Source organism: Panthera leo, chromosome E1 (genome assembly GCF_018350215.1).
Source record: "Panthera leo isolate Ple1 chromosome E1, P.leo_Ple1_pat1.1, whole genome shotgun sequence".
Classification (NCBI taxonomy): Eukaryota; Metazoa; Chordata; class Mammalia; order Carnivora; family Felidae; genus Panthera; species Panthera leo.
Window position 1 is genome coordinate 40996156 of NC_056692.1, and position 24415 is coordinate 41020570.

At 46.2% G+C, this 24415-nt stretch overlaps 3 protein-coding genes across 9 annotated transcripts; 1 reads left to right on the forward strand and 2 right to left on the reverse strand.

Annotated features, from left to right (window-relative positions):
* Positions 1-346: 346 nt before the first annotated feature.
* Positions 347-1556, reverse strand: LOC122206647 (cytochrome c oxidase assembly factor 3 homolog, mitochondrial). Its single transcript, XM_042916034.1, has 2 exons — positions 1220-1556; positions 347-874 (listed from the first exon to the last, which is right to left on the reverse strand). The coding sequence occupies exons 1-2, from the start codon at positions 1431-1433 to the stop codon at positions 768-770; spliced, it is 321 nt and encodes a 106-aa protein (XP_042771968.1). The 5' UTR covers positions 1434-1556; the 3' UTR covers positions 347-767.
* Positions 1557-1661: 105 nt separating this feature from the next.
* CNTD1 (cyclin N-terminal domain containing 1) lies at positions 1662-10324 on the forward strand. Of its 7 annotated transcripts, XM_042915386.1 has the most exons (8): positions 1978-1995; positions 3337-3456; positions 4960-5035; positions 5283-5451; positions 6424-6586; positions 7514-7658; positions 8271-8367; positions 8944-10324. In XM_042915386.1, exons 4-8 carry the CDS (start codon positions 5287-5289, stop codon positions 9109-9111), a joined length of 738 nt encoding a protein of 245 aa, XP_042771320.1. In that variant the 5' UTR covers positions 1978-1995; positions 3337-3456; positions 4960-5035; positions 5283-5286; the 3' UTR covers positions 9112-10324. The 7 variants fall into 7 exon arrangements, with proteins under 7 accessions (XP_042771325.1, XP_042771319.1, XP_042771321.1 ...); XM_042915391.1 differs by lacking the exon at positions 3337-3456 and having other exon boundaries at positions 1662-1995; XM_042915389.1 differs by lacking the exon at positions 4960-5035 and having other exon boundaries at positions 1977-1995.
* Positions 9736-22821, reverse strand: BECN1 (beclin 1). The gene is given in 14 exon segments (XM_042915383.1): positions 9736-10549; positions 11265-11379; positions 11382-11406; positions 11846-11906; positions 12684-12833; positions 14944-15090; positions 16001-16195; positions 16356-16492; positions 16606-16696; positions 16852-16920; positions 17371-17429; positions 18333-18400; positions 22291-22419; positions 22694-22821. Coding segments are annotated over 13 exon segments (1413 nt in total). The 5' UTR covers positions 22418-22419; positions 22694-22821; the 3' UTR covers positions 9736-10380.
* Between the last annotated feature and the right edge of the window lie 1594 nt (positions 22822-24415).

Below are 24415 nucleotides of genomic sequence, written 5' to 3' on the forward strand. Positions count from 1 at the left end.
AGGCCTACAAAGCAAGGTCCAAGTGGAAATTCAAAGAATTTTAATTCCCTCATCTTTCATCTACACCTCTTAGAATGGGTAAAGGCAGGAAAGTTGGAGTTGGGGTGTATTGTTTTTAAGGGTAGAGGACAAAAGAGTGACCTTCCCTCCCTGGAGACATAGTTTGGTCTCACACAGCCCAGTGACCTACCATGATCTCTCCCTTAAATCAGATGGAAACATCTCATGGAAAAAAGTAATTCTAGTTAAACATTTACAGCTCCCTGGGGCAATGCCACTGCTGCAGCTACTGCTTGTGGAGCTTTCCAGCATGGTCATGCCATCCCTCAGCTTCAACACACTCATCTTGGCTCCAAGAGAGGTGACTCAGTTTATTATTCTCAACCTAACCCCATCTTTTCCACTTTAGGCTCCAACACCACACAGAGCTGCCACCCCACCCCTATAACAGCTAAGCCCCTGGGAGGTGGAGAAGGTAAACCACAAAGTTAGAAAGACGAGAAAAGCCAAGGTCAAGGTTGCACAACTCTCAAATAAGGAAACATACTATAAGAAGGGCTCAGTGACTGGACACAGTGAGCATGAAGTGGCCAATATTCCCTTGACCAGGCCAAACGCAATAAATCCCTGGCTTCTTGGGCTCATTCATCGTCCAAGGTTGAGGCCAGCAAATCTGTGTGCAGGGTTTGATTTCCACAGGGTCATGGGGCATCATCCACCACGTGAAGGGGCTCCAGCAGGTTGGAGATGCATAGCGCCCATCTGGTTCAGGGTCCCGATGCCCTCTCCATGGCTCGGGCTCGGGCAGCTTTGGCCTCGTCCTCCAGCTCATCTAGGAAACGCTCCTGGGACACGGAGTAGAAGGTGTAACCATCTGGGGAAGCGGGTTCAGGAAACCACTTGGAGTATGCACATTGCCTTTTCCTAGCCTTGTTCCACCGCCCTTGTTATTCTCTCACCCTCCCAAATCAGTGATTGGATCTTCCGCCCTCTGCTTTTCTGAGCCTTGATTATTCCGTTATTATTGACAAGGCATATTAAAAGAGCATCTTACAGTGACAAAGTAAGGTACATTAAACGCTTGGCTCAGCATCAGAAATGGCCAAGACTTTCACAGCTCTGGCTCTTTTTACCACCCCCACACTACCTAGTACTCGCCACTGTTCCCCTGTCCCTGCCCCCATATGCCGTCTCCTGAGCCTACAGTTCGAACGGATACAAATAGCTAACACCAGGGCCCCGATGCCCAGGCCGGTCACGATGTTCCGGGTCCGCCGCTGTGGTAGAGTCTTCTGCCACTGGGCGAGCTGCACCTGCCGCATGAACTGCAGCTGCGCGGGAGTCAGCTTCTCGCGAGTTGGGTCGATGCGCTGAGCCACGGGGGCCTTTCCACTCTTGGCATCGAGAGAATCACCAGCTCCTGGCGCCGCCATGTTGCCGCTCCGCCCTTCGTAGCCCCAAGGCGCGGGGCTTGCTGGGAATAGCCGTCCTTGGCCGCAGCAGCGGACTCTGGGAATTGTAGTCCGCGTTTTCTTTCGCGAGGGGAGTGCGGCTCTTGGCCTTAGGGGAAGGGGGGGGGGGGGGTGGCGAACCAGCCGAGCTCTCTGATTGGCTGAGGGGTCCGTGGCCGTTAGGGCGAGAAAGGGCTGTAGAAGGCTCGAGGCAGTGGGGGAAACTGGGTTTTCCTCAGACTCGAGGTGAAGACAAGCACACGGAAGGGGACGAGGAGTCCCAGACAGAGTGTGGCGGAGGACTCTGGGGTGAAGCTAAGGGGGTCGGTTTATGGATCCCGTGAGCCGTCCGGGTGCCCCCAAAGGCTTCTGAAAATGCAGGAACCTGTGAGGTCAAGATTGGCCTCCCTCAGTGACTTTCAATTTGGAGCTGTTGCCACAGAGACGATCGAAGACGCTCTGCTTCACCTGGCGCAGCAGAATGAGCGAGCCGTGCAGGGGGCTGCCGGCCGGATGGGCAGCTTCAGGGAGACCCGGATCGTGGGTGTGGACCCAGGGCCCGGGAGATGGTTTTGTGGGAGACTGGGGCACCTGTCTGGGAGGCACCCCAGCCTGGAGATTCTGTTTGCCTTCTTCATTCAAATAAGTGTTGTTAGTAACCACTATATGCGAGGTACGGGGGATACAGTGATGAACAAGATAACACCAGCACCCTACCCTTGATTTCAACCCATGTAGAGTGCTTCCCCACACCGCTTGGGACAGAAGGACAAAATAGAGATTCAGCCCCTGCTTTCAAACCATGCCTAATCTTTAGAGGATATTAGAACAAATCTGTAAATGACCAGGTACAGGTACTGTTAGTTAAGTGACATAGCAGATAAAAGAAGCTTTCTGGGGATGGAAAGGAGCGATAGTGTGAGGTGAGGTTAGGAAGATTTAAGAGTGTTCTCCAGGCATGGTAGACCACAAAGCAGGATGAGGTTTTGGTTGATGAAGGTGGAGGAGGGGGGCAGCATTTCTACCAAAAGGGGCTAACCTGAGTAAAGCCATGGAAACAGGGAAGCTTCGGGTGAGTGTGGGTACAGTGGTTAAGTCCAGGTTGTCCAGAGCATGTGGAAGAGGAGTTGAAATTAAGACCAGAAAAGTAGTTTGGAGACATTCCATATGGGACTTTGAACGCCAAGGGCCGGGGTGGGGGACTGTTTATACTTGGCTTAGTAGGAAAACAAGAAGGCATTGAAGGTTTTCAAATAGGGGAGTGATATGACTGTAACCTTCCCCCTAGAAAAAATTATTTTGGCTGCGATGTATAGAATGGAGTGGAGTAGGGAGGGATAGGAGAGAGGTAGACCAGTAGGAATCTTCTGTCACTAGTTTAGGCAATAGGGCAGAGGGAATGACAGGGGAGGATGGATTAAAAACGTTTCAGAGACAAAATCTTGGGTTCTGCTGTGGGTGAATTTAAGAGGTGGAGAAGGCAAAGAAGACCATGCCAAAGGGTTGAGTCTAAGACAATGGGAATATAGTGGTGCCATTAAGAGAAATACATACATCTAGTAAAAAATAATAAAACAGGGCATGACTTTTGTTTGTGAAAGAGAACAGCTTTGGTTTCAGATCCACTGAGTTTCAGGGGCTTGTAGAACCTCTAAAGGAAGGTTTCTAGTAAGATGTTTTTAAAAAAAAAAGTCAGAAGAGAGGTCAGAATTAGAGATAATGGTTTTGGAGTTATCTCCATAGTGATACTGTTGAAACTGGTAGAGAATGAGTCTGAGAAGGAGAAAAGAGAAGCAAGTCAAAGACATTTCCTCCCTTGGGAAACATTTTGTGTTCAGGCAACTGGAGTAGGGAGAAGAGTCATGAAGGAAATTCTTACAAATAGGGAGATAGGAACAGAACCAAGGCACCTCTGGAAGCCAAGAGGAGAGTTTCAAGAAGGATGATGGTCAGCAATTTCAGCTGCCTCAGGGATATGAACGACGGGATTGAAAGTTGCAAAAAGGTGATGATGTTTAACAGTTTGGACCTGTTTTCTGGCCTTTGAGACCATCATTTCGGCAAGTTGATAAAAGCAGAAGCCAAACCACAGAACGTCAGGGAATTTACGAGGAAGTGGAAGCAGCAGGTTTAAGCAAAGGCTCTCAAGAAAGTTAACAGTGATGCAAAACTAGCTTAAGAAGATAGAAGGGGAGGGTCTTTTAGGTAAATGATGTATGTTTTTAAGTGCTGGAGGGAGAGCCAGCAGGAAGGGAAAGCGTAACCATCATCTATTGCATCTAACCCTAGCTCAGTTTGCTTGGCAAATTAAACTAGAAAATAGAAACAACTGCCCAGATAATTCAGTCCCAAACTAAACCCAAAGAACTACACACACACACACACACACACACACACACACACACACACCGAAGAAGTAAGGCCTAACCTCCAGCAAACAAAAGGACTAATAACACACAGTTACGTGTGCTAGGGTATTTTGCTTAATTGCTTAAACTAATTATCTTCTGCATTGGGCACTGCTAGCAGGGCTTTAGTTTCTATAACAGCCAGGTTTTGTACATATGTGTAACATGTGTTGAGCAGACTGTTCAACTGTCTTGCGCCAGCTTAACTTTTATGTGCCTAAGAAAGGCAAATTTTCTCTGAAGACACATGGTCATTTGACTATGCATAATTCTTTGCTAACCAGCGCTAAAAGTCCCAAGTTCTGTGGAGGTTTCTTTGTTGAGAACTAACATTTACCCTTGTTTCCACCCTCTAATGATAATGCAAACTAAATAGAATTCTATCTGGGGCTGTTCTTTCAAAGAGAAACAGAGGTGGCCTAAGATTTTGCCAAGGTATCTTGCCCTTCCCATCTTCCCAATGCCCTTGCCCCCCTCACAAAGTGGGCTGTGGTCCCTGACGTAGGGGATATTTCTTCAAAACAAGCCACTCCCCAGTAACAAACTTGCTCCTGCGGACAGGCTCAGCCACTGCAGATTTACCCAACAAACTGGTGGTGGAGAGATGGTGTCCAGCTGTAAGGTGAATCCTGTTTGTAAAGCAATGGGAGTTCTCCAGAGGGTGGTTACTAAACAAACACTGTTACGAAGAGTATTGAAGCTCCAGGAGGGACTTTTCTGTTCCTGTCAACATTCCACTGAAAACAGAATATAGGGGTTAGGGTTTTTATCCATCCAAGAATCTCTCTTGAAGCTAGAGGTTCCCAGCATGGTGTAGAGGCCAACTGGACCAGCTGGTATGTTTGTGTGTAGCTGGCCAAGCCTTTTATCAGCTGAGACCCACAGGAAGGCTCAAGGGTCACCAAGGGGGTTCTGTCAGCTTGGATCTGCCCGTTGGCAGGAAAGGGAACTAAGCTCAGCTTGTGTTGTTCCAGTCTCCGCCTTCTCAGCCCCTGACCCTCTTCCCTCGGCCCCCTCGTGGCTTTTACACAATGCCAGGAGTTCACAGAGTGGTTTTGGTTGCACCTTGTGAATTAGGCTCTTCTTTCCTGTTTTGGCAGAGTTTGTTTTTCTCCTGTCTGAACAATGGTGTCTGGAGAAATCCGTGAGCTACCAGGCTGTAGAAATCCTAGAAAGGTAAAGCCCTGAGCATAGGTCTTTGTGAGTGGTACCTCTCAGAATAGCTAATGTCTCCAAGTCTTAAAAAAGTACAGTTGTCCCTTACCATGAGACCTGGTTTTACACCCTCTGTTACTTACAAATGCACATGTCTCACCAAGGGACTGATATTGGAGAGGAGGAGACATAGCATAGTTCGATAGCACAAACTCCCTTTAGTTTGAGTGAGTGCGGATGGTTTACTCTCCTCTGCCCTTCCTTACAGGTTTATGGTTAAGCAGGCAGAGAATATCTGTAGGCAAGCCACGACCCAGCTGAGAGAGAAGACGGAGCCTCAGAATTGGAAAGCTCTGAAAGAACAGCTTTTCAATAAGTTTATCCTGCGTCTTGTGTCATGTGTTCAACTGGCGAGCAAACTTTCCTTCCACTACAAAGTAAGGAACTGGGGTCTCTCATGGACACCTGAATGTTAGGAGAAACCAGCTCGTCCAAAGGTGACTGTGAGAAACCTGCTCCTAAGCTAGGTGTTACTACTCCTGTGGAAATTCCAGAGTGTGATTATGCTTCCTAGGCATACCTCCTACACATGCGCGCGCGCGCACACACACACACACACACACACACAGTCACACAGAGGCAGTTATTAAATAGCCTGAAGTTCTGTTCCCAAAGTATAATTGCTGGACAGATGCCACCATTCATACAGGTCACCTTTCCTCCCCTTGGACTCAAGGACAGTTTAGATAAGGTGCCTGAATTACCAACAGACCTATCAGTATTAAAGACAAATGGTCACATTTATAGGGGATAAAATGTTTCCATACCCCTACCCAATGCCTGTATAGTAAAATACCATTCACTCAACAAATGTTCACTGTCTTCTATGGTCAGATGCTGCACTAGGTGCCATGGGTACAACATTAAACATATTGCCTGCGATCTCAAGGAATTTATTATCCAATGAGAAAAGACATGCAGGCAAATAATGTGGGAGAGTGCTCTGATTAGTGTAAATACAGATGGCTATGAATGTACACCCACAGCCTTGGAGAGTCAAGGAAGTATATTTAGAGACCATGACTTTTTGAAGGGGGTATGGGCAGGAGATGGGAAGGTCCTTAAAAAAGATGGAGAGGAGTTAAGGAAAGCGGGGGGAGAGGAGGGGGAGGAAAGGGAGATCCAGACCTAGGAAACAGCACGCATACAGGCCTGGAGAGCTGGACGGGCTCAGAAACTGCAAGTAATCCTATATGACGGCGTGGGGGCGTAAGGGGCAATTACTAAGAGAGAAGACGCGATGAAGGCATGGGCTGGATTGTGAAAAGCTTTGTATACTGTGCCAAGATGTATGACCTTTATTCTGACACCCTTCTCTCCCTCTCACTGTTTTGTTTTTCTTTGCTCAGATTATCAGCAACGTTACAGTCCTGAATTTCCTCCAGTCTCTGGGGTATGTGCACACTAAGGAGGAACTGCTGGAGTCAGAGCTTGATGTTTTGAAGTCCCTGAACTTCCAAATCAATCTGCCTACTCCCCTGGCATATGTAGAGATGCTTCTGGAGGTTTTAGGTACTTTATTACGTGTGTCAGAGAATATGGGTTGGAGTCATCCATAGAAGGCAACAAGAATGTGCCCAGAGGTTTGGAAGCCGTGGAAAGAACCTGCCAATGAGAAACAGCAGGAAGTCTGGCGGGGGGGGGGGGGGGGAGCAGGAAGACTGGGGACACAGTCAAGTGTCCCCTCTGGTACTTGTCAGGGAAGGAAACTCAGGTCTCAGCACCTGGCTTCTATTTGGACTCACTAGGCACTCTTGCTGTAGGATCAAAGAGGTGATTTTCTAGAGAGGTATGAGATAAGATGGGAACAAACAAATATACTCTTATCTGTATATATACTGTAGATGGAGAGTTCTCTACCTCTCCCTTTATCCTTTTTTTCTTTAACGTTTATTTTTGAGAGAGAGAAAGAGAGAGAGTGTGGGGGGGGAGGGGCAGAGAGAGAGGGAGACACAGAATCTGAAGCAGGCTCCAGGCTCTGAGCTGTCAGCATAGAGCCTGACATGGGGCTCAAATGCGTGAACCGCAAGATCATGACCTGAACCAAAGTTGGATGCTTGATGGACTGAGTCACCAGGCACCCCTCCCTTTATCCTTTAAAATTGACCTCCTGGGGCACCTTGGTTTAGGCTCAGGTCATGATCTCATGGTTTGTGAGATCAAGCCCCATGTCGGGCTCTACACTGGCAGCACGGTGCCTTCTTGGGATTCTCTCTCTCTGCCCCTCCCCTGCTCGAACGCACACACTCTGTCTCAAAATAAACATTTTAAAATTGACCTCCAAAAAAATAAAAATAAAATAAAATTGACCTCCCAACTAAAGAGATCTCCTACAGAACTCATTATCATTAGCTCAAGAGCTTTATGTCACATGACAATGGTGATTACGGTCAGAGAAGATGCACTTAATGTTCTTTACCATGCCCACACTCCATCTAGGATACAATGGCTGTTTGGTTCCAGCCACACAGCTGCATGCAACCTGCCTGACCCTGCTCGACCTTGTCTATCTCCTGCACGAACCCGTATATGAGAGCCTGCTCAGGGCTTCAATTGAAAACTCCATACCCAGTCAGCTGCAAGGGTAAGGCAACTCCTTTAGGGTAGGCCTCTTCCAGAAATAGCGAGTTAGGAATATACCTCGAGAACATACCATGGGAATGGAATTTCCCCAGTAAGGCATCCAGGCCACAGATAACCTGCACAGGTTACCTGTTTTTAATTAACTTCCAGTATTGCTTGGATGCAGATGACTAAGCCCAATCAGCAAAACTCTGAAGTATTTCGTTTTAAATTTAAATGACTTCAGGTAATTAACATACTTTCTTTCTTAGTTCTTCCTTTATGGCTGCTTAAATTTGAGATTACTGGACGGCCCTTATAGTCACAGGGCTGCAACTTGGACAAAAGTGTTTGATTACTGTAAAGTCAGACTGGTAAAAAGACTCGCAGTTACATTTGTTAGGAAGACCGATGGGACAACAAAAGGCCCATAAACGTGTCAGAAGGCTCAGGTTTTAATCCCAGTTGGGCTGGGGAGGGGGTCAATTAGCTATTATTTGGCCATTTCCTTCCATATCTCAAAAAGTCCAAGATGATCAACATAAACAACTCTTAGTTGAAGTTCCATGACCCTCGGGTTTGGAAGATCAAATTTCATTCTAGCTCCAAAATTAATATGGTTTTAATCACTCAGGGAAAAGTTTGTTTCAGTGAAGGAAGACTTCATGCTGTTGGGAGTAGGAATCATTGCGGCAAGTGCTTTCATCCAAAACCATGAGTGCTGGAGCCAGGTACGCACCACTGAGCAGGACCAGCACGGTCAGAATTCACTTAATAGAAAGCATTCTCCCATCAGTTAAAGGAAAAGAAAAGACAACTTCTAAATGATAAGTCAAGACCCAGGATTAGGATGAATAAGCAGGATTTGGGAGAGGAAATGCTAGAGTAGGTCTGAAAAGCGCTCTCCAGTTTTTCCCTTCTGGAGCTGGAAATGGAGGTCCGTGTTCAGCTCGTTCATTTCCCTCTCTGACAACATCCACTATCAGATAGTTCAAGTCCAATAAGTATATCGTCCCAAATAGAAGACAATGTCAAGGCCCAAGTGTCCCATTTATATTTCACAGACCTTATCTCCAGCACAATGAGATGTCTAGCAGAAACTTTCCAGGCTAACACTATCAGGGTAAAGGTATCCATCCTAATGTAATTCGGCCATTGGCAAACACTGGGATCTGGATTTAATCTTCTCGGTAAACTGAAATGAAAAAATTTACATCTGGCTTGAGAGAACAGCATGAGCGATGTGTCTGTGCACTAAAACACGTGGAGATTATTTAGTAATAAAAAAAATCCGTCTATTTCTGAAGGTTGTGGAGCATTTGCAGAGCATCTCTGGCATTGCCCTGGAAAGCATCGCTGAGTTCTCTTACGCAATCCTGACTCACAGCGTGGGCGCCAACACTCCGGGGCGACAGCCTGTCCCCCCCCACCTGGAGGCCAGAGCTCTGCGGGCTGCCACTTCCTCCAACACGTGAGGCGGGCTCCACCCGCCAAGTATTCAACAGCCTTCACCACTGCGCTTATCCCTCCTTTTGTTTACTCTTCAACTCAGGGTACAAAAGTTCCAAGTATCTTTTGGACTATGTTTTGTGTTCCAACTTCATGTGCACTTTTCTGCATCGGACAAAGAGTTAAAGTTGACAAGCATGTCCTTTTTGTTGTATCAGACTGAAAACGTCAAGGAGCTGGGAGGAGATAGAACATTAGTGAAGTTGGTTCGTTTTTGTTTAACAAGGTATTTATAGCTTTTCCTTAACTGTTCATTTCACGGAAAGAGAACATAGGATGTGGAAATTAGTGTTAACCAGGGGCTTGAAAACCGAGACTGTTTGGGTGACCTTGACTGAGCATCAAGGAGGCAGCCTTTATTTCCCCTTAAAGTTAGTTTAACATCTCTGTTCTGTCATTGACATGTACACAAATAGGGCTTCCTCCACAGCTGTCTATTCCATTAGTCTTTTTTAAAACTAACACCAATCCATCTCTAAACATGTTTCAACAGAGCTTTCACATACCTGCACTTGAACTCAATACTCCCAGGATACAAAGTGCTCTATTTTAGTCAACAAAAAAACCAGCAGTGCACTTCTGGGCAGTAATCAGACTGCAGTAAATCTTTTATTACAAATAATTAAATCTCTCCATAATGTCTCAAACAATATCAAACACCATTTCATATCTCTAACAGAGAGCAGAGTAGGCATTCAGCACTGGAAGCAAGTGAGGACAAGTGTTAAATTTCAAGCTTCTGATCACATCATCTGGTGACCAAAGCTTATGTGTCATTTTCTCACGTTATCCAGCTGTACATCTCACACATCTCGTCATCTCAGTGGAGACAAAAGTTTCTATTTCATATTGTAAGTGCAGGAAGTTGAGAGAGATAAAACCCAGTGAAAACACATTGATCTCAATTCAACTCAGTTAACAAAACAAAAACAAAAACAAAAACAATTTTAAATTAGTTGTTTTGGGGGGAGAGAGGGAAAGGAAGGTTTGGGGTTAAGAGTCAAACCTATGACAAAGGCTGATATCTGTACATGACACATTGTAGCTCTGGAAACTATCTGTCACATGATATCCTGAAATAAAGTGGCTTTTGTAGATTTTTTTCTGTTTTGGTATTGTAAACATGTGCTGTTAATAGTACCCGAATTTAATTTAAAACGTTTTTTTTTTTTTTTTTTTTGCAAACAAAACAAAATTTAAAGCCTTTAAGGCAAACATCTCCCTAAGAAAAAAAGTCATTTGTTATAAAACTGTGAGGATACCCAAGCAAGACCCCACTTAAGATTCGTCAGCATGAACTTGAGAGCTTTTGTCCACTGTTCCTCGGAGTTAAACTGGGTTTTGATGGAATAGGAGCCGCCACTGCCTCCTGTGTCTTCAATCTTGCCTTTCTCCACATCCATCCTGCAGATGCACACAGCAGAGCTCATTAGTAACTGAGATCCAAGTTAAGTCAGTTCAGGCAAACGGGCAGGGACTTGATCATGGGACCATTCACGTCATTTTATCTATTAAAGAACTCTTGGCGAGGAATGGTAGTGTATTTTGGATTTGCTTAAAAGCCAAACATCAAGAAGGCTGTCACAAGAGCCTCATTGTCATTGCAGAGTACAGGGACAGGACACACACCCAAACAAATGAGAAGCCTGGAGCAGAGGGTAAGTAAGGGTTACAGTACCCCTGACTGTTTTCCTAGGCATCCCCGAACTCATGGGGAGAGAAGGGAGGCAGGAGAAAAGAAATGCTTTGTTTTGGGGTGACAGAAGCAGCTCAGCCTTGTTCTCTTGAACTAAGGTCTGCATCTATCACTGGGCTCCTACAACATTTGACCAAAGGAAGCATTCCTATGTATTTCCAAGGGCTTAAGAGGAAAGCTTCCTGAAATTAGAGAGCCAGCTTGAGCTCTGTGCTAAGAAAATCCCCCAGAGCACCGAAGAGAATATGTGACCAGATGGTCATATTCTGTCCTGCTTATAGTGTTGAATCACTCTTTGCCCATCAGTGTCATGATTTTGCTTTCCTACCATTTAGACTATGTTTTGCCTCCATTCTTACTGTCCCTTTGGTTATGCTCTATTTGGTCCTACTCTAGGTTCATGGAGCATTAGGGAATACTGACCTGTAAGGAAGACAAAAACGTGTCTCGCCTTTCTCAACCTCTTCTTTGAACTGCTGCACACAGTCCAGGAAAGCCACCATGGCATGGTCAAACTTGTTGTCCCAGAAAAACCGCAACCCCCGGAACAATATAATGGCAGCTCCTGCCCAAGAAGAGAGAACTGGCTGAGGGTGTGGCACCAAGACAGGCTACCAGAGGGTGTTCCCAAGACTCTCCATTTCTCAAGTCCTGTTTGTCTGTATTTCACTGGAAGCAGTAATCCTGGGCAAATGCAATGCCCAGGAACTGTTTTATCACCAGAGATGTATTAAATACCTCACAGTGACTCCTTTCCTAGCCTACCATACACATCCCCCTCTGATCTGCCCTTAGCCCTTTTCAACAGACTGTAAAAACCTACTTTTTGTCTGTAGGCCCCAAAGAGCTAATCCTGAACTAGACAAGGCATTGAACAAGACATAGGATCATGAGACACCTCCACCTAAGGAACAAACTAAGAAACGCTATTATCGAAAGCAAACCATTTTGTCAGGAGGTACCAGGATTCTGCATCCCACTGAAGATGGGGCTTCCCAGAGTACCTTAGATTTGTCTGTCAGAGACTCCAGATATGAATGGTTTCCGTAGGGAACAAGTCGATACCTAAAATGGAGACGCATACAGAGGTGGATACAGGGCTCCTCCTGAAGCGATTATTGAAATGTTATAACCCAGTGATTTTCATGCTTCATCCTATCCAAGGACTACTTTTACTATTTCCACCTCTGTCTCTCATCTCCCCATAGACTCCCATGTTTAAAAGAGTCTGTTTGCTGAACTACATTTATTACATAATTGTCTGGGGGTCTTTCACAGGTAAATGTAGGTTTTGGTTTAGGCTGAAAAAAAAAAAACAACAAAAGCTAAAAACAGCCTGAGGAACCCCCAAGGTTCTGGAGACGATGGGTTGGGGACCACAGCCACGGTCATGCAGCTCAAGGACTGCTTGATGAGTGGAAAGCAACTTTTCTGGGAGTCTCTACCAGAAGCCGACCAGAAGCCGACGGGAGTCTCCACAGGCAGAAAACTCTCGGTGTGTTGTGAACAAGGGTTCTTGCCGCAGCAGAGGAGAGTACCAGGCTGGAAATACAAATTACATCAAAGACATGCCACACCCGGGGGCGTCTGGGTGGCTCAGTCGGTTGGGCGTCCAACTTCGGCTCAGGTCATGATCTCGCGGACCATGAGTTCGAGCCCCATGTCAGGCTCTGTGCTGACAGCTCAGAGCCTGGAGCCTGCTTCAGATTCTGTGTCTCCCTCTCTCTCTCTCTGACCCTCCCCCACTCATGCTCTATTTCTGTCTCTCAAAAATAAAAATAAGCGTTTAAAAAAAAAAAACCAAAGATATGCCACACCCCAAGAAAGGGGTGCACTTCTTACCTCTGGAATTTCAGACCCATCTTATTGGCCAGGGCATGGAGTAGCAGCACTGTTTGGCCCCACGCAGCATTGATCTCATTCCATTCCACAGGAACACTGGGCAGGCGACCCAGTCGGAAGTTATTGATTGTGCCAAACTGTCCACTGTGCCTAAGGCAGGAGGGCAGGAGAAAATACAGGGAGAACTCAACACTCGGCAACTTTGAGACTTCCTGTTTGCACCTAAACGCTGGTATAGATCTCCCTCATCTTCAGATTCATGGTAAGCTTTATTTGGCACTTTATTTTTTCTTAGGTAAGCTCTACACCCAACGTGGGACTTGAACTCACAACCGTGAGATCAGGAGTCATATGCTCTACTGACTGAACCAGCCAGGCGCCCCTCTACTTGGCACTTTATTTATTTATTTATTTATTTTTTAACATTTATTTATTTTTGAGAGACAGAGAGAGACAGAGCATGAGCAAGGAAGGTGCAGAGAGAGAGGGAGACACAGAATCTGAAGCAGGCTCCAAGCTGTCAGCACAGAGCCTGATATGCGGGGCTCGAACTCACAAACCGCAAGTTCATGACCTGAGCCGAAGTCGGACACTTAACCGACTGCGCCACCCAGGCGCCCCTCTACTTGGCACTTTAAATACAAGTCTGGGGCACATGAGTTGGCTCAGTCGGTTAAGCATCCAACTCTTCATTTTGGCTCAGGTCATGATCTCACAGTTTGTGAGTTCAAGCCCTGCACTGTCATTGCAGAGCCTGTGTGGGATTCTCTTTCTCTCTCTCTGCCCCTCCCCTACTCGCACTCTCTGTCTCAAAATAAATGAACTCAACATGTTAAACAAATACAAACATAGATAGGTAGGTAAGTAAATAAATAAATATATGTCCAAATATGAACTGTCATCTTTACCCCTTGTGCTCAGATGCCAAAGTAGAAACAGGGGCATCACCCTTGAATGCTCTCTCCCTGCTCCCTCCCCTCAAAAACCACCAAGCTCTCGGGGCGCCTGGGTGGCTCAGTGGGTTGGGCGTCCGACTTCGGCTCAGGTCATGATCTCGCAGTCCGTGAGGTCGAGCCCTGCGTCGGGCTCTGTGCTGACAGCTCCGAGCCTGGAGCCTGTTTCAGATTCTGTGTCTCCCTCTCTCTCTGACCTTCCCCCATTCATGCTCTGTCTCTCTCTGTCTCAAAAATGAATAAACGTTAAAAAAAATTAAAAAAAAAAAAACCCACCAAGCTCTCGATTGGACTTCCTAAATCTCTTCAATTTGTCCATTTTTTTCCAAACTCCATGCCACTGCTCTATCTTTTCCTGCTTAGAGTCCTACTGACAAGTCTCCTTACCAAAGGGGGCGTCCTCTCCCCGCCCCGCCCCCATCATCTCCCACATTGCAGGTGAAACTATCATTTACAAATGCAAAAGTAATTATGTCACTTTCCTGCCTAAAATGCTTCAGTGGTTTCCAGTGCCTTTTGGATGAAGTCCAAATCCCTTACTGAGGCCTGCAAGGTCCTTGGGGGAACTGGTCACTCTCCAGTTTCATATCCTGTCACTCTCCCCTTCACACTCGATCTCCAGTCACAATAAGCTCCTTTCAGTTCTTCGGATGCCCCACTCCCACGTTCCTCCGTGTCTTTGCACATGATGTTCCTCTGCCAGGAACAAGCCCCCTCCCTCTGCAAACTTCCACTTCGTGCCTCAGCTTAAGCATCAACCTCCCCTGGGGAAAACTCTGCATGCGGCCTTCCCAAATTGGGCAAAGTGTCTTTAGGTGGCCCCAGAGCACCCGAGGGTTACAGCTATCATACCGCATAACGACAGTCTGTCACGTATCCGTCTCTTCCACGAGGCTGTAAGCAACCAGAAGGCAGAACGCATGGTGTTTGCTGTTGCCCTTCTGGCGCTTAGCATAGTGCCTACCACGTGTGAGATACTCAACAGATACTAGTTAAATGGATGACATGTCGAATAAATACATCAATGACCCTAGGGGTTAAGAAATCAGCACCAGGCAGATGACAAAGTTTTCATGGGGCTGGAGCGCTCAGATCTTTCCCTTTCCTTGGGAGAGTGAATGTCACCAAGCTCTAGAATTCCAACCCCCTGAGACGTCTATCCCATCACAAGGAATGAAAGCAACCTGGATGGGGAGACGACGCACAGCCCTATTTCATGGAGGCGGGCACCCCGGCTTGGCGGTCGCCAGCTAAGGCGCAGGCGTGCAGTGCTTTCCGGGCACTCCTCACCCTCCAACCCGCATTACCAGATGTGGAAGGTTGCATTAAAGACGTTGGTTTTCTTCAGCTTGTCCAGCTGCATCTGGGCGTAACGCATCTGGTTTTCCACACTCTTCAGCTCATCGTCCAGCTCCAGCTGCTGTCGCTTAAATTCACTGTATTCCCTCTGATACCTGTGAGCAGCAAGGTGGCCATTGAAGGCTGTAGGTTCAGGGCTAGAATTTCTCTCTCACCACCCCCCAGAACGATGTATTCTAGTGGTTATGGTTAGACCTAGTCACAGCATCCTTTCCATTTGGCACAGATCCCATTCAAAGGAACATACAGATCCTAGCTGTTTTGCCTGCGAGGGACAGAAATGTCTCAAATTGCAGCTGCCCACGTGCAAAAGATAGAGGCAAACAGGACTCTTCCTAAACCAGGACCAAATGCCTCTTGTATTTCTAATTTTTTTCCAGAAGTGGGGTCAGGGCGTTAAGAGTGGCTTCTTCCCGGAACTGACCACAGGTGAACTTCCAAAACTTCACTTCTGTGCACTCACTGTCCTTCTGTATAGTTGGCATACACCATTTCCGATGTAACTTGTTCACTCCTTTGAAAACATTAACTTTTTTCTCTGTCCATCACGCCCCCAACTTTAGTTAATGTGGATACTGTGTCTCCTCCACTACACAGGGGGTTCTCTCAGGTCAAGATCACCAGTGACATTTCCGGGCTGGGAAAGAACGAATGTAGGCCAACACGTCCATCTTTCCAGAGGAGGATGCCAGCTTCGGTGGCTGACTTACCCAAACGAGCTCAGCTCCCCCCCAGGGCAGCAATGCAACTTAGAACCCTTCTTTCTCTGCTCTCTATTCAACCAACATGCTTTTTTCACTTAATCATGCTGACCCTTCACACATAACCCTCCCAACAGACCTTGAGAAGCAGGGCCCGCAAACAGTATGCGGGATCTGGAGCAGACAGGCTACCAAATGACAGGCGGCTGCAGCTGACAAACTGCTCAGACACATTCAGTCAGAAGCCACTGCTTCTCCTGGAGCCTCGTGGGAAGGGAGACAGAGGAACAGGGTGACCACTCACTGAGCTTCCTCCTGATCCAGTCTCTCAGCCTCAGCCTGGACCTTCTCGAGATTTTCTGCCACTATCTTGCGGTTCTTTTCCACGTCTTCCAGCTCCTGGATCAGCCTCTCCTCCTCTAACGCCAGCTCCTTCAGCTCCATCTGTAGCTGTCCACTGTCATCCTCATTCATTTGCTCTAAGATCTCTAAACAGCGTCTGCCAAAGACACGGGCAGAATACACTCACCGCGGGGAACCTGTCATTCTGTTTACCTGAGCGGAGCACAGCGCCTGGGTAAGAGCCAAGCAGTCTCCGAGCAGTGACAGCTTCACGGTCCAGATCTCCGCTTCCGGGCACTGGCTCTAGAGGCACTCACTTGTAGTTCTGACACTCATTTTCAGTGACGTTGAGCTGAGTGTCCAGCTGGTCTAAAAGGGTATCTGTGCATTCCTCACACAGTGGGTGATCCACATCTGTCTGGCCTGACATGATGTCAAAAAGGTCCCCAGTGACCTGGAAGCGTGGGGTGTGGGAGAGTCAGGGGAGGGCCTGCCCCAGGCTACCTGCCCGGCCACCCCCTCTACCGGCCAGGCCCGCCGCCTGATGCTGCTACGGTGCTGACTTGCCTTCAGTCTTCGGCTGAGGTTCTCCATGGTGCCGCCATCAGATGCCTCCCCGATCAGAGTGAAGCTGTTGGCACTTTCTGTGGACATCATCCTGCAGACAGCCCCCCGCCCACGGGCCACATGAGGGAGCAGAGAGGCCTCCTCCACTCCACCTACTGCAGTGGCAGTGGCAGAGACTCTCAAGCACTGGCTGAGGGGCCTCAAGGCGCATACCCACTCCTAGCCCGACTGACCTCCCAAGGGTACCTCTCTCCCAAGGGAAGGCCATGCTGGTCTTCCACAGGGGCACTCAGCACGAAGGTTGGCCTGGATGGACTAAGGAGGGAGAGGGGGCATCAAAAACTGACATGTGTGTGTGTCTATAGTAGAAAAGGAAGGACAATCAGGAAAGACCATTTTTAAATATCACACCCCTCACCAGCAGCCTTCACATGCATCAACGATTAAGAACTTGAACATCTAACAACATCTGCTATTTTAAAACTTTTCAAGAGCCCCTCTCTCTTATTAGTCATTCACTTCCTCAACTTTTCTCAATTCTTCGTCATGAGAGCTACTGTCCCTTCCCACTGTGTGAACGGCTACAGGAAAAAATCAATACTTGAAGGTGACGGGCCAGGTATAAGAGAATACGCCCTTTCTGGAAGAGCCAAAAGGCTGGATGAGGATTTATTTCCATCACCTGGCTCCAGGTCTCAATTCTGGGTTCCATTAAAATTCTACTGGCCTTTGGCAAGGAACAGGGGGCTGAGAGGTAGTAGGCACCTGGCTGGGGGGATGAATCTGCGAGAGACACCATCCTGGCGAGTTTCAATAAATGGCTCCTGGGAAGGAAATAAGAGGGCATTAGAATTCTGGCAGCTTACAAGGGGAGTCTATTTCCCAAAGAGCCTCAGAACCATTTGGCTTTACCTTTGATTGATAACCACAGGACCTGATAAACCACAGAGACGTAAGAAATGGGTATGATCTAGCCAATCCTTGGTATATGTGCACTAAGAAAGGACCCCTCATACAGACAAACCCCAAGTCCCATGTGATTTTTTGTGGCAAACCATGTGATATCTATGTGATAGTAGTTATTGTGTGGTTAAATCTGCATTTTCTCAACACTGACCAGTCAGGGGTAGGGGAGAGAAGGCCCTAAATCATGGCACAAGGAAAAAAGGCAGATCAGACTGCAATGAAGTTTGCCATGGCATACGACAAGGTAGATGATTTATATGTTTTTGATACTCTGACATAATTGATATGTCATCAAACTCTTATGACATCTACCTTCAGCAAAGAAAATTATTACTAACGTTACCACAGCTTAAAAATGACATGTTCTCTGATACTGACAATCCCTTCTGGCTAGCGTAATCATACTCTACTCCAAACTAAGACACTTTTGAGAATGGAGAGCAGTAGATATTAATAATTAGCTAGGACAATAGACATAAACCAGGCATGCCCTGGGATGACCTGGACACATAGGTCATCTCACCTCCTACCTCTAATGGCTTGTAATTCTGCTTCAAATAAAAAACCCCTCCCCACATTTTTAAACTGATGCCTCAGTCAGTAATCCTGTAACCTCAGGTGTACTTCTATACCTCCCCAACGACCCACAGTGGCCTGATCATGTAGAATGTCTCTTGTTAACCAGAGTTTCCAAAAGTCTGGGCACTCTAGAAGCACCAAGTACCCTGCAGAAACCCAGTTTGCATTCCAGTGTTTCATACTTCTCCTGAGTTAGCCTCTTCCTCTTGGGTCTCTCCTGGTTTCACCTGGGCTGTGGCAAGTAATGGAGCTAAGGACAAGGAAAATATTGAGTTAGAGTCTTAACAAAGCCAGATTGTGTATGAAAATATGGGAAATGATAAAAACAAATTCTCATCACCACTCCCACCTCCACCTTTTTAATTTTTAAAATTTATTAAAAAAAATTTTTTAATGTTTATTATTTATTTTTGAGAGAGAGAGAGAGAGAGAGAGAGAGAGAGAGAAACAGAGACACAGCACAAGGGGGGTGGGAGGGTTGGGAAGAGAGGAAGACACAGAATCCAAGTAGGCTCCAAGCTCTGAGCTGTCAGCAAAGAACCCGATGAGGGGCTCGAACCCAGGAACCGTGAGATCATGACTTGAGCTGAAGTAGGACGCTTAACTGACTGAGGCACCCATGCGCTGCCTTCCACCTTTTCCTTAACGTTAATTTTTGAGAGACAGACAGAGTGTGAGTGGGGGAGGGGCAGAGAGGGAGCACAGAATCTGAAGCAGGTTCCAGGCTCTGAGCTCAGCACAAACTGCGAGAGCACGATCTGAGACAAAGTCAGAAGCTTAACTGACTTAGCCACCCAGGCGCCCCACCACCCTTTTCTTAAAGTACCAATTGCACATAGATGAAATCTCTTCTTCCCCTTGCCCTCATTAAAATCAGATTAAGGAACTGTTAAATTTTTTATGTGTTTGATAATTGTGTATGATTATTATGTGTATGATTATTATGTGTATGATTATATTGTGTTTGATTATGTGTATGATTGTGTTTTGAAATTTTTTAAATGTTTATTTATTTTTGAGAGAGAGAGACAGTGTGTGTGTGTGGGGGGGGGGGGAAGGGGCAGAGAGAGAGGGAGACATGGAATCCAAAGCAGGCTCCAGGCTCCGAGCTGTCAGCACAGAGCCCGGTGAGGGGCTTGAACCCACAAACTGTGAGATCATGACCTGAGCCAAAGTCCGATGCTTAACTGACTGAGCCACCCAGGAGCCTCTAATGGCTGTGTTTTTAAAAAGACACCTTATTGGGGCGCCTGGGTGGCTCAGTCGGCTAAGCGTCCAACTTCAGCTCAGGTCACGATCTCACAGTTCGTGGGTTCGAGCCCCGCATCGGGCTCTGTGCTGACAGCTCAGAGCCTGGAGCCTGTTTCAGATTCTGTGTCTCCCTCTCTCTCTGACCCTCCCCCGTTCATGCTCTATCTCTCTCTGTCTCAAAAATAAATAAACGTTAAAAAAAAAAAAAAAAAAGGCACCTTATTGGGGCGCCTGGGTGGCTCAGTCGGTTAAGCGGCCGACTTCAGCTCAGGTCATGATCTCATAGTTCGTGGGTTCGAGCCCCGCATCGGGCTCTGTGCTGACAGCTCAGAGCCTGGAGCCTGCTTCGACTTTTGTGTCTCCTTCTCTCTCTGCCCTTCCCCTGCTCACACTCTGTCTCTCTCTCAAAAATAAATAAACATTAAAAAAAAATTAAAAACAAAAAGACACCTTGTCTTTCAAAAATATTTACCAAAACATTTACAGTATTTTTATGTTTGGGATTTGCTCCAGGGTGGGAGGGGAATAGATGGGGCTGTAGATGAAACATGATTAAATAGGCACTGATAATTGTGGAGGTGATGGGTATTTGAGGGCTCATTATATACTTTGAGGTTTTCCACAACAAATGTCAACATCCCCTTTCCTCCAGAGTAACTAGGAAGGAAAGTGAGGGAACATGAGGAAACTTTCTACATCACCATGATCTGAGTTATACTGAGTTACCCATTTTGTCAAAAATGCACAGCTAAAGACAACTGGCTGGTTTGGTCAGGAGAGCATGCGACTTAATCTCAGGATAATGAGTTTGAGCCCCATGTGGGGTGTCGAGATTAAATAAATAAACCTTAAAAAATTTTTTTAGGGGTGTCTGGGTGGCTCAGTCAGTTGAGCGTGCAAATTCGGCTCAGGTCATAATCTCATGGTCCATGAGTTCAAGCCCCACATCAGGCTCTCTGCTGTCTGTGAAAAACTTGCTTCAGATCCTCTGTACCTTCCTCTCTCTGCACTCCCCCCCCCACCTCTCAAAAATAAAGATTAAAAAAAAATTGTTTTAAAGCACAGCTAACACTTGTGCATTTAAAGACATGCCAATTCACATGAAAAGATGCTCAACGTCGCTCCTCATCAGGGAAATAAAACAAATCAAAACCACACTCATATACCACCTCACACCAGTCAGAGTGGCAAAAAGGAACAAGTCAGGAGACTATAGATGCTGGCGAGGATGTGGAGAAACGGGAACCCTCCTGCACTGTTGGTGGGAATGCAAACTGGTGCAGCCTCTCTGGAAAACAGTGTGGAGGTTCCTCAAAAAATTAAAAATAGATCTACCATATGACCCAGCAATAGCACTGCTAGGAATTTTCCCAAGGGATACAGGAGTGCTGATGCACAGGGGCACTTGTACCCCAATGTTTATAGCAGCACTTTCAACAATAGCCAAATTATGGAAAGAGCCTAAATGTCCATCCACTGATGAAAGGATAAAGAAATTATGGTTTATATGCACAATGGAATACTACGTGGCAATGAGAAAGAATGAAATATGCCCTTTTGTGGCAACATGGATGGAAATGGAGAGTATTATGCTAAGTGAAAAGAGTGTAATGCTAAGTGAAATAAGTCCTACAAAGACAGATACCATATGTTTTCACTCTTATGTGGATCCTGAGAAACTTACCAGAAGACCATGGGGAGGGGAAGGAAAAAAAAAAAGAGGTTAGAGAGGGAGGGAGCCAAAACATAACAGACTCTTAAAAACTGAGAACTGAAGGTTGATGGGGGGTGGGAGGGAGGGGAAGGTGGGTGATGGGCATCGAGGAGGGCACCCGTTGGGATGAGCACTGGGTGTTGTATGGAAACAATTTGACGATAAATTTCATATTAAAAAAAAAAAAAAGATAAAAAAATAAAGACATGCCAATTTATTTTTTAAAAAGAATAAAAAGCAAAATAATTGAGCGGGGATGGGAGGTGAGTGAAGATATAGAGAACACAAGAATGGCAGAATGTGGCTAATTGTTGAAGCTGGGTCACGGATACAAGGGAGTTCATTACGCTGTTCTCTTGACCATACGATGGAAAATTTCCATAATAAAAGGCTAAAAATGTATCAGTGTTAATTCTACTCAAAAAAGAGAAATTGGTAGTAATGATAATAGCTAACATTTATTGAGTACTATTTGCCCAGTATATTCTTAAGTACTTATGTTCATCATATTTGATCCTTACAACTATCCTGAGGTCATTTTACATTTTACAGATAAACCAAGAAACCAGGGCTTAGAAAGTAGAGTAACTTGCAAAAAGTCAGTCAGCTAGTAATTGAGTTATGATTTAAATCCAAGCAGGCTGACTCTGGACCCCTGAGCTTATTTAAACTACCTATTCAGCCTTTTTGTTCCTTTTCTAACTTCATCTTACTGTGGGACTTTAACACTCTGCTCCTCCATTTACCAGCTGTTGGCCACTGATAAGTCACTTAAGCTCTCTGAGCCTCAATTCCTCATGTGTAAAATGATGATTGTACTCTCCCGTAGGGGCTGTTGCACAGATGAAGTAATGCACGCACTGCACTTGGTATATGGTAAGCCCTCAACAAATGGTGCTTATTATTATACACACACATTCCTTTACTCTGAAACAGCAGGAGCAGAACACTAAGGACCTCTCCTTAGAATAGGAAGCTCTCAGAAGGATACAGTGTCAGAACTTCTTCACGTTCCCAAAGAGAAAATAGGGAGCCCGAGAGATGAAATGACTTTCCTAGGTTCATACAGCGAGAGTCTATGGCCGACTACAAAGATAGCTACCTTAAGACCTACATCTCTAAAGCTGCCCATTTTCCACGATCTTGACCACCCTCTTTTCAAGGGTCTCGCTGACCTGTGAGCTCCTGGATAGTGACACGGTCCAGGATCTTGAAGCTCGTGTCCAGTTTCAGGGGCTGGCTGCAACGCTGGCACACGAAGCTCACCTGCATGGTGCTGCTGGACGTTTTAGACCCCTCCATCCCTGCGGCGGTGGAGAGGAGGCGATGTTAGGGAGAATCAGCGCCCTCGAGCCCCTGGTCCGGGGCTACCACCTGCCTTGCTGGTGTAGTCAAGGGGGCAAATCCTCGCCCGCGCCGTTCCCTGTAGGAACGGTCTGATACCAGGCAGACCCGTTTCCGGGGCAGCGCTGGCAAAGGCAATTTACCAGCCCAGAGTCAGGGAGGGGCTGCAACAGGGGCCGTCAGGGTTCCCAGGCTCCCTTCTAAGGCCCCGGCTCAGCCCCCGACGCCCGTCACCTTGGAACCCGGTGCCCGCCACCGTGGTCCGGTCTACCGCGGGGGCACCGTGGCGTCGGGTCTGCCCCAGAGGGAGGCCTCCAGAACTGCCATCGCCCAGTCTTCAGCTACTTCCCGGTCGGCCAGGGGAGGACTTCCGCCCGGACCGGACGTGACGCCACGACCGCCCTGCCGGCGCTCCAGAGGTCAGAACGGGTCCACTCGCCTACGGGCCCCGTCGCGCCCCCTAGAGGCTAAGCTGGGAAGCGCGGCAGGCGTCGGCGGGTGGGCAACGGTAGCGAGGGGAGGTGAAGGACGAGTTGAGAATGAGACTGCCGATTTGTAATTCTGTGACTTTTCTTTAGATGTGTCACTTCCGAGCAGAGCCACTTTAATTCTTCTTGCAGTATCAGTTTTAAAAGTTTCTCCTTGGGAGAACCCGGCTTTCTTTTAAACACCCCTGAAAGTGGTAGACACACTTGGAGGGGAAGGTGAGAAGGTAAATTTTATTGTTCTATTATATATTTTAAATTTTCAGTTATTAATCAGGAAAAATCGAGCCCTTCTGATACTAAATATTCAGATATTAAAATTATAAAACGAAAACCTTTTTGTTTTGGTGCAGGAATAGACCGATCAATGGAAATAATATAGTTCAAAAATAGACCAAGTGTACAGGGTATTTAGTAGGTGGTAAAGCTAGTATTCCATTTCAGTGGGGAAATGAACTACTTAATAAGTGATGAATGGAGCCAAAGAGCCTGAAGATAGTAGATAGTGCGTAGTAGTGAGCTGAATCTCTGCCTCCCTGGTTACACCAAAGAAGCTCCAAGTTTGGTCACAAATTTAAGCATCAAAAATACAATGATTGGGACGCCTGGGTGGCTCAGTCCTTAAGCCTTTGATTTTGGCTCAGGTCGTGATCACATGATTCACGAGTTCCAGCGCCCCCATCCGGCTCTCTGCTGTCAGCACAGAGCTTGCTTTGGATCTTCTGTTCCCCTCTTTTTATCCCTCCCCTGCTTGCTCTCTCTCTCAAAAATAAATAAACATTAAAAATATTTTTTTAAAAAAATACAATAACTAAAGGCACTCGATGAAAGCATTTGGTGAATATTTTTTATAATCTTCAGTAGAGAAGGTCTGTCTAAGCAGGACATGAAAATCAAAACCCGAAAAAAGGAAAATATTGAATTTTACTCGTTAGAAATTAAAACTTTCTGCACCATCAATGACACTGTAAAAAAAAATTTACAAAAGAAAAATGTAGAAAATGGTTGCAGCTCAAGATAGAAGGGAATTTCCTCAATATACAGAACTCTATTCAATGCATAAAAATACCAATGGGCCTGGAATGAAATGGGCAAAAAATATGAAAAAGCAGCTCACAGAAAAACAAATGATTGATAAAGAAATAGATGTTTCATTTAACTTGTAACCAAGTCAATGGAAATTAAACTTAAGTGAGGCAGCATTTCTCATTTATGAGATTGATAAAAGCTGAACCGGTTGATAACATCCACTGTTAACATCTGCACAACTATAGAATGCCATTGGCTGGGAGTGTCCATTAGTATAATCTTTTCAGAGGTCAAATTGGAAATGTCTATCAAAATTTTCAATGTTCATATTCTTTGACTTATAAAATCTCTAGGAATTTTCCTAATAGATATTCAGGTGCACAAATGTATATGTACAAGAATGTTCACTGCTAAATGTCTTTCAGCAATAGGGGATTGTTTA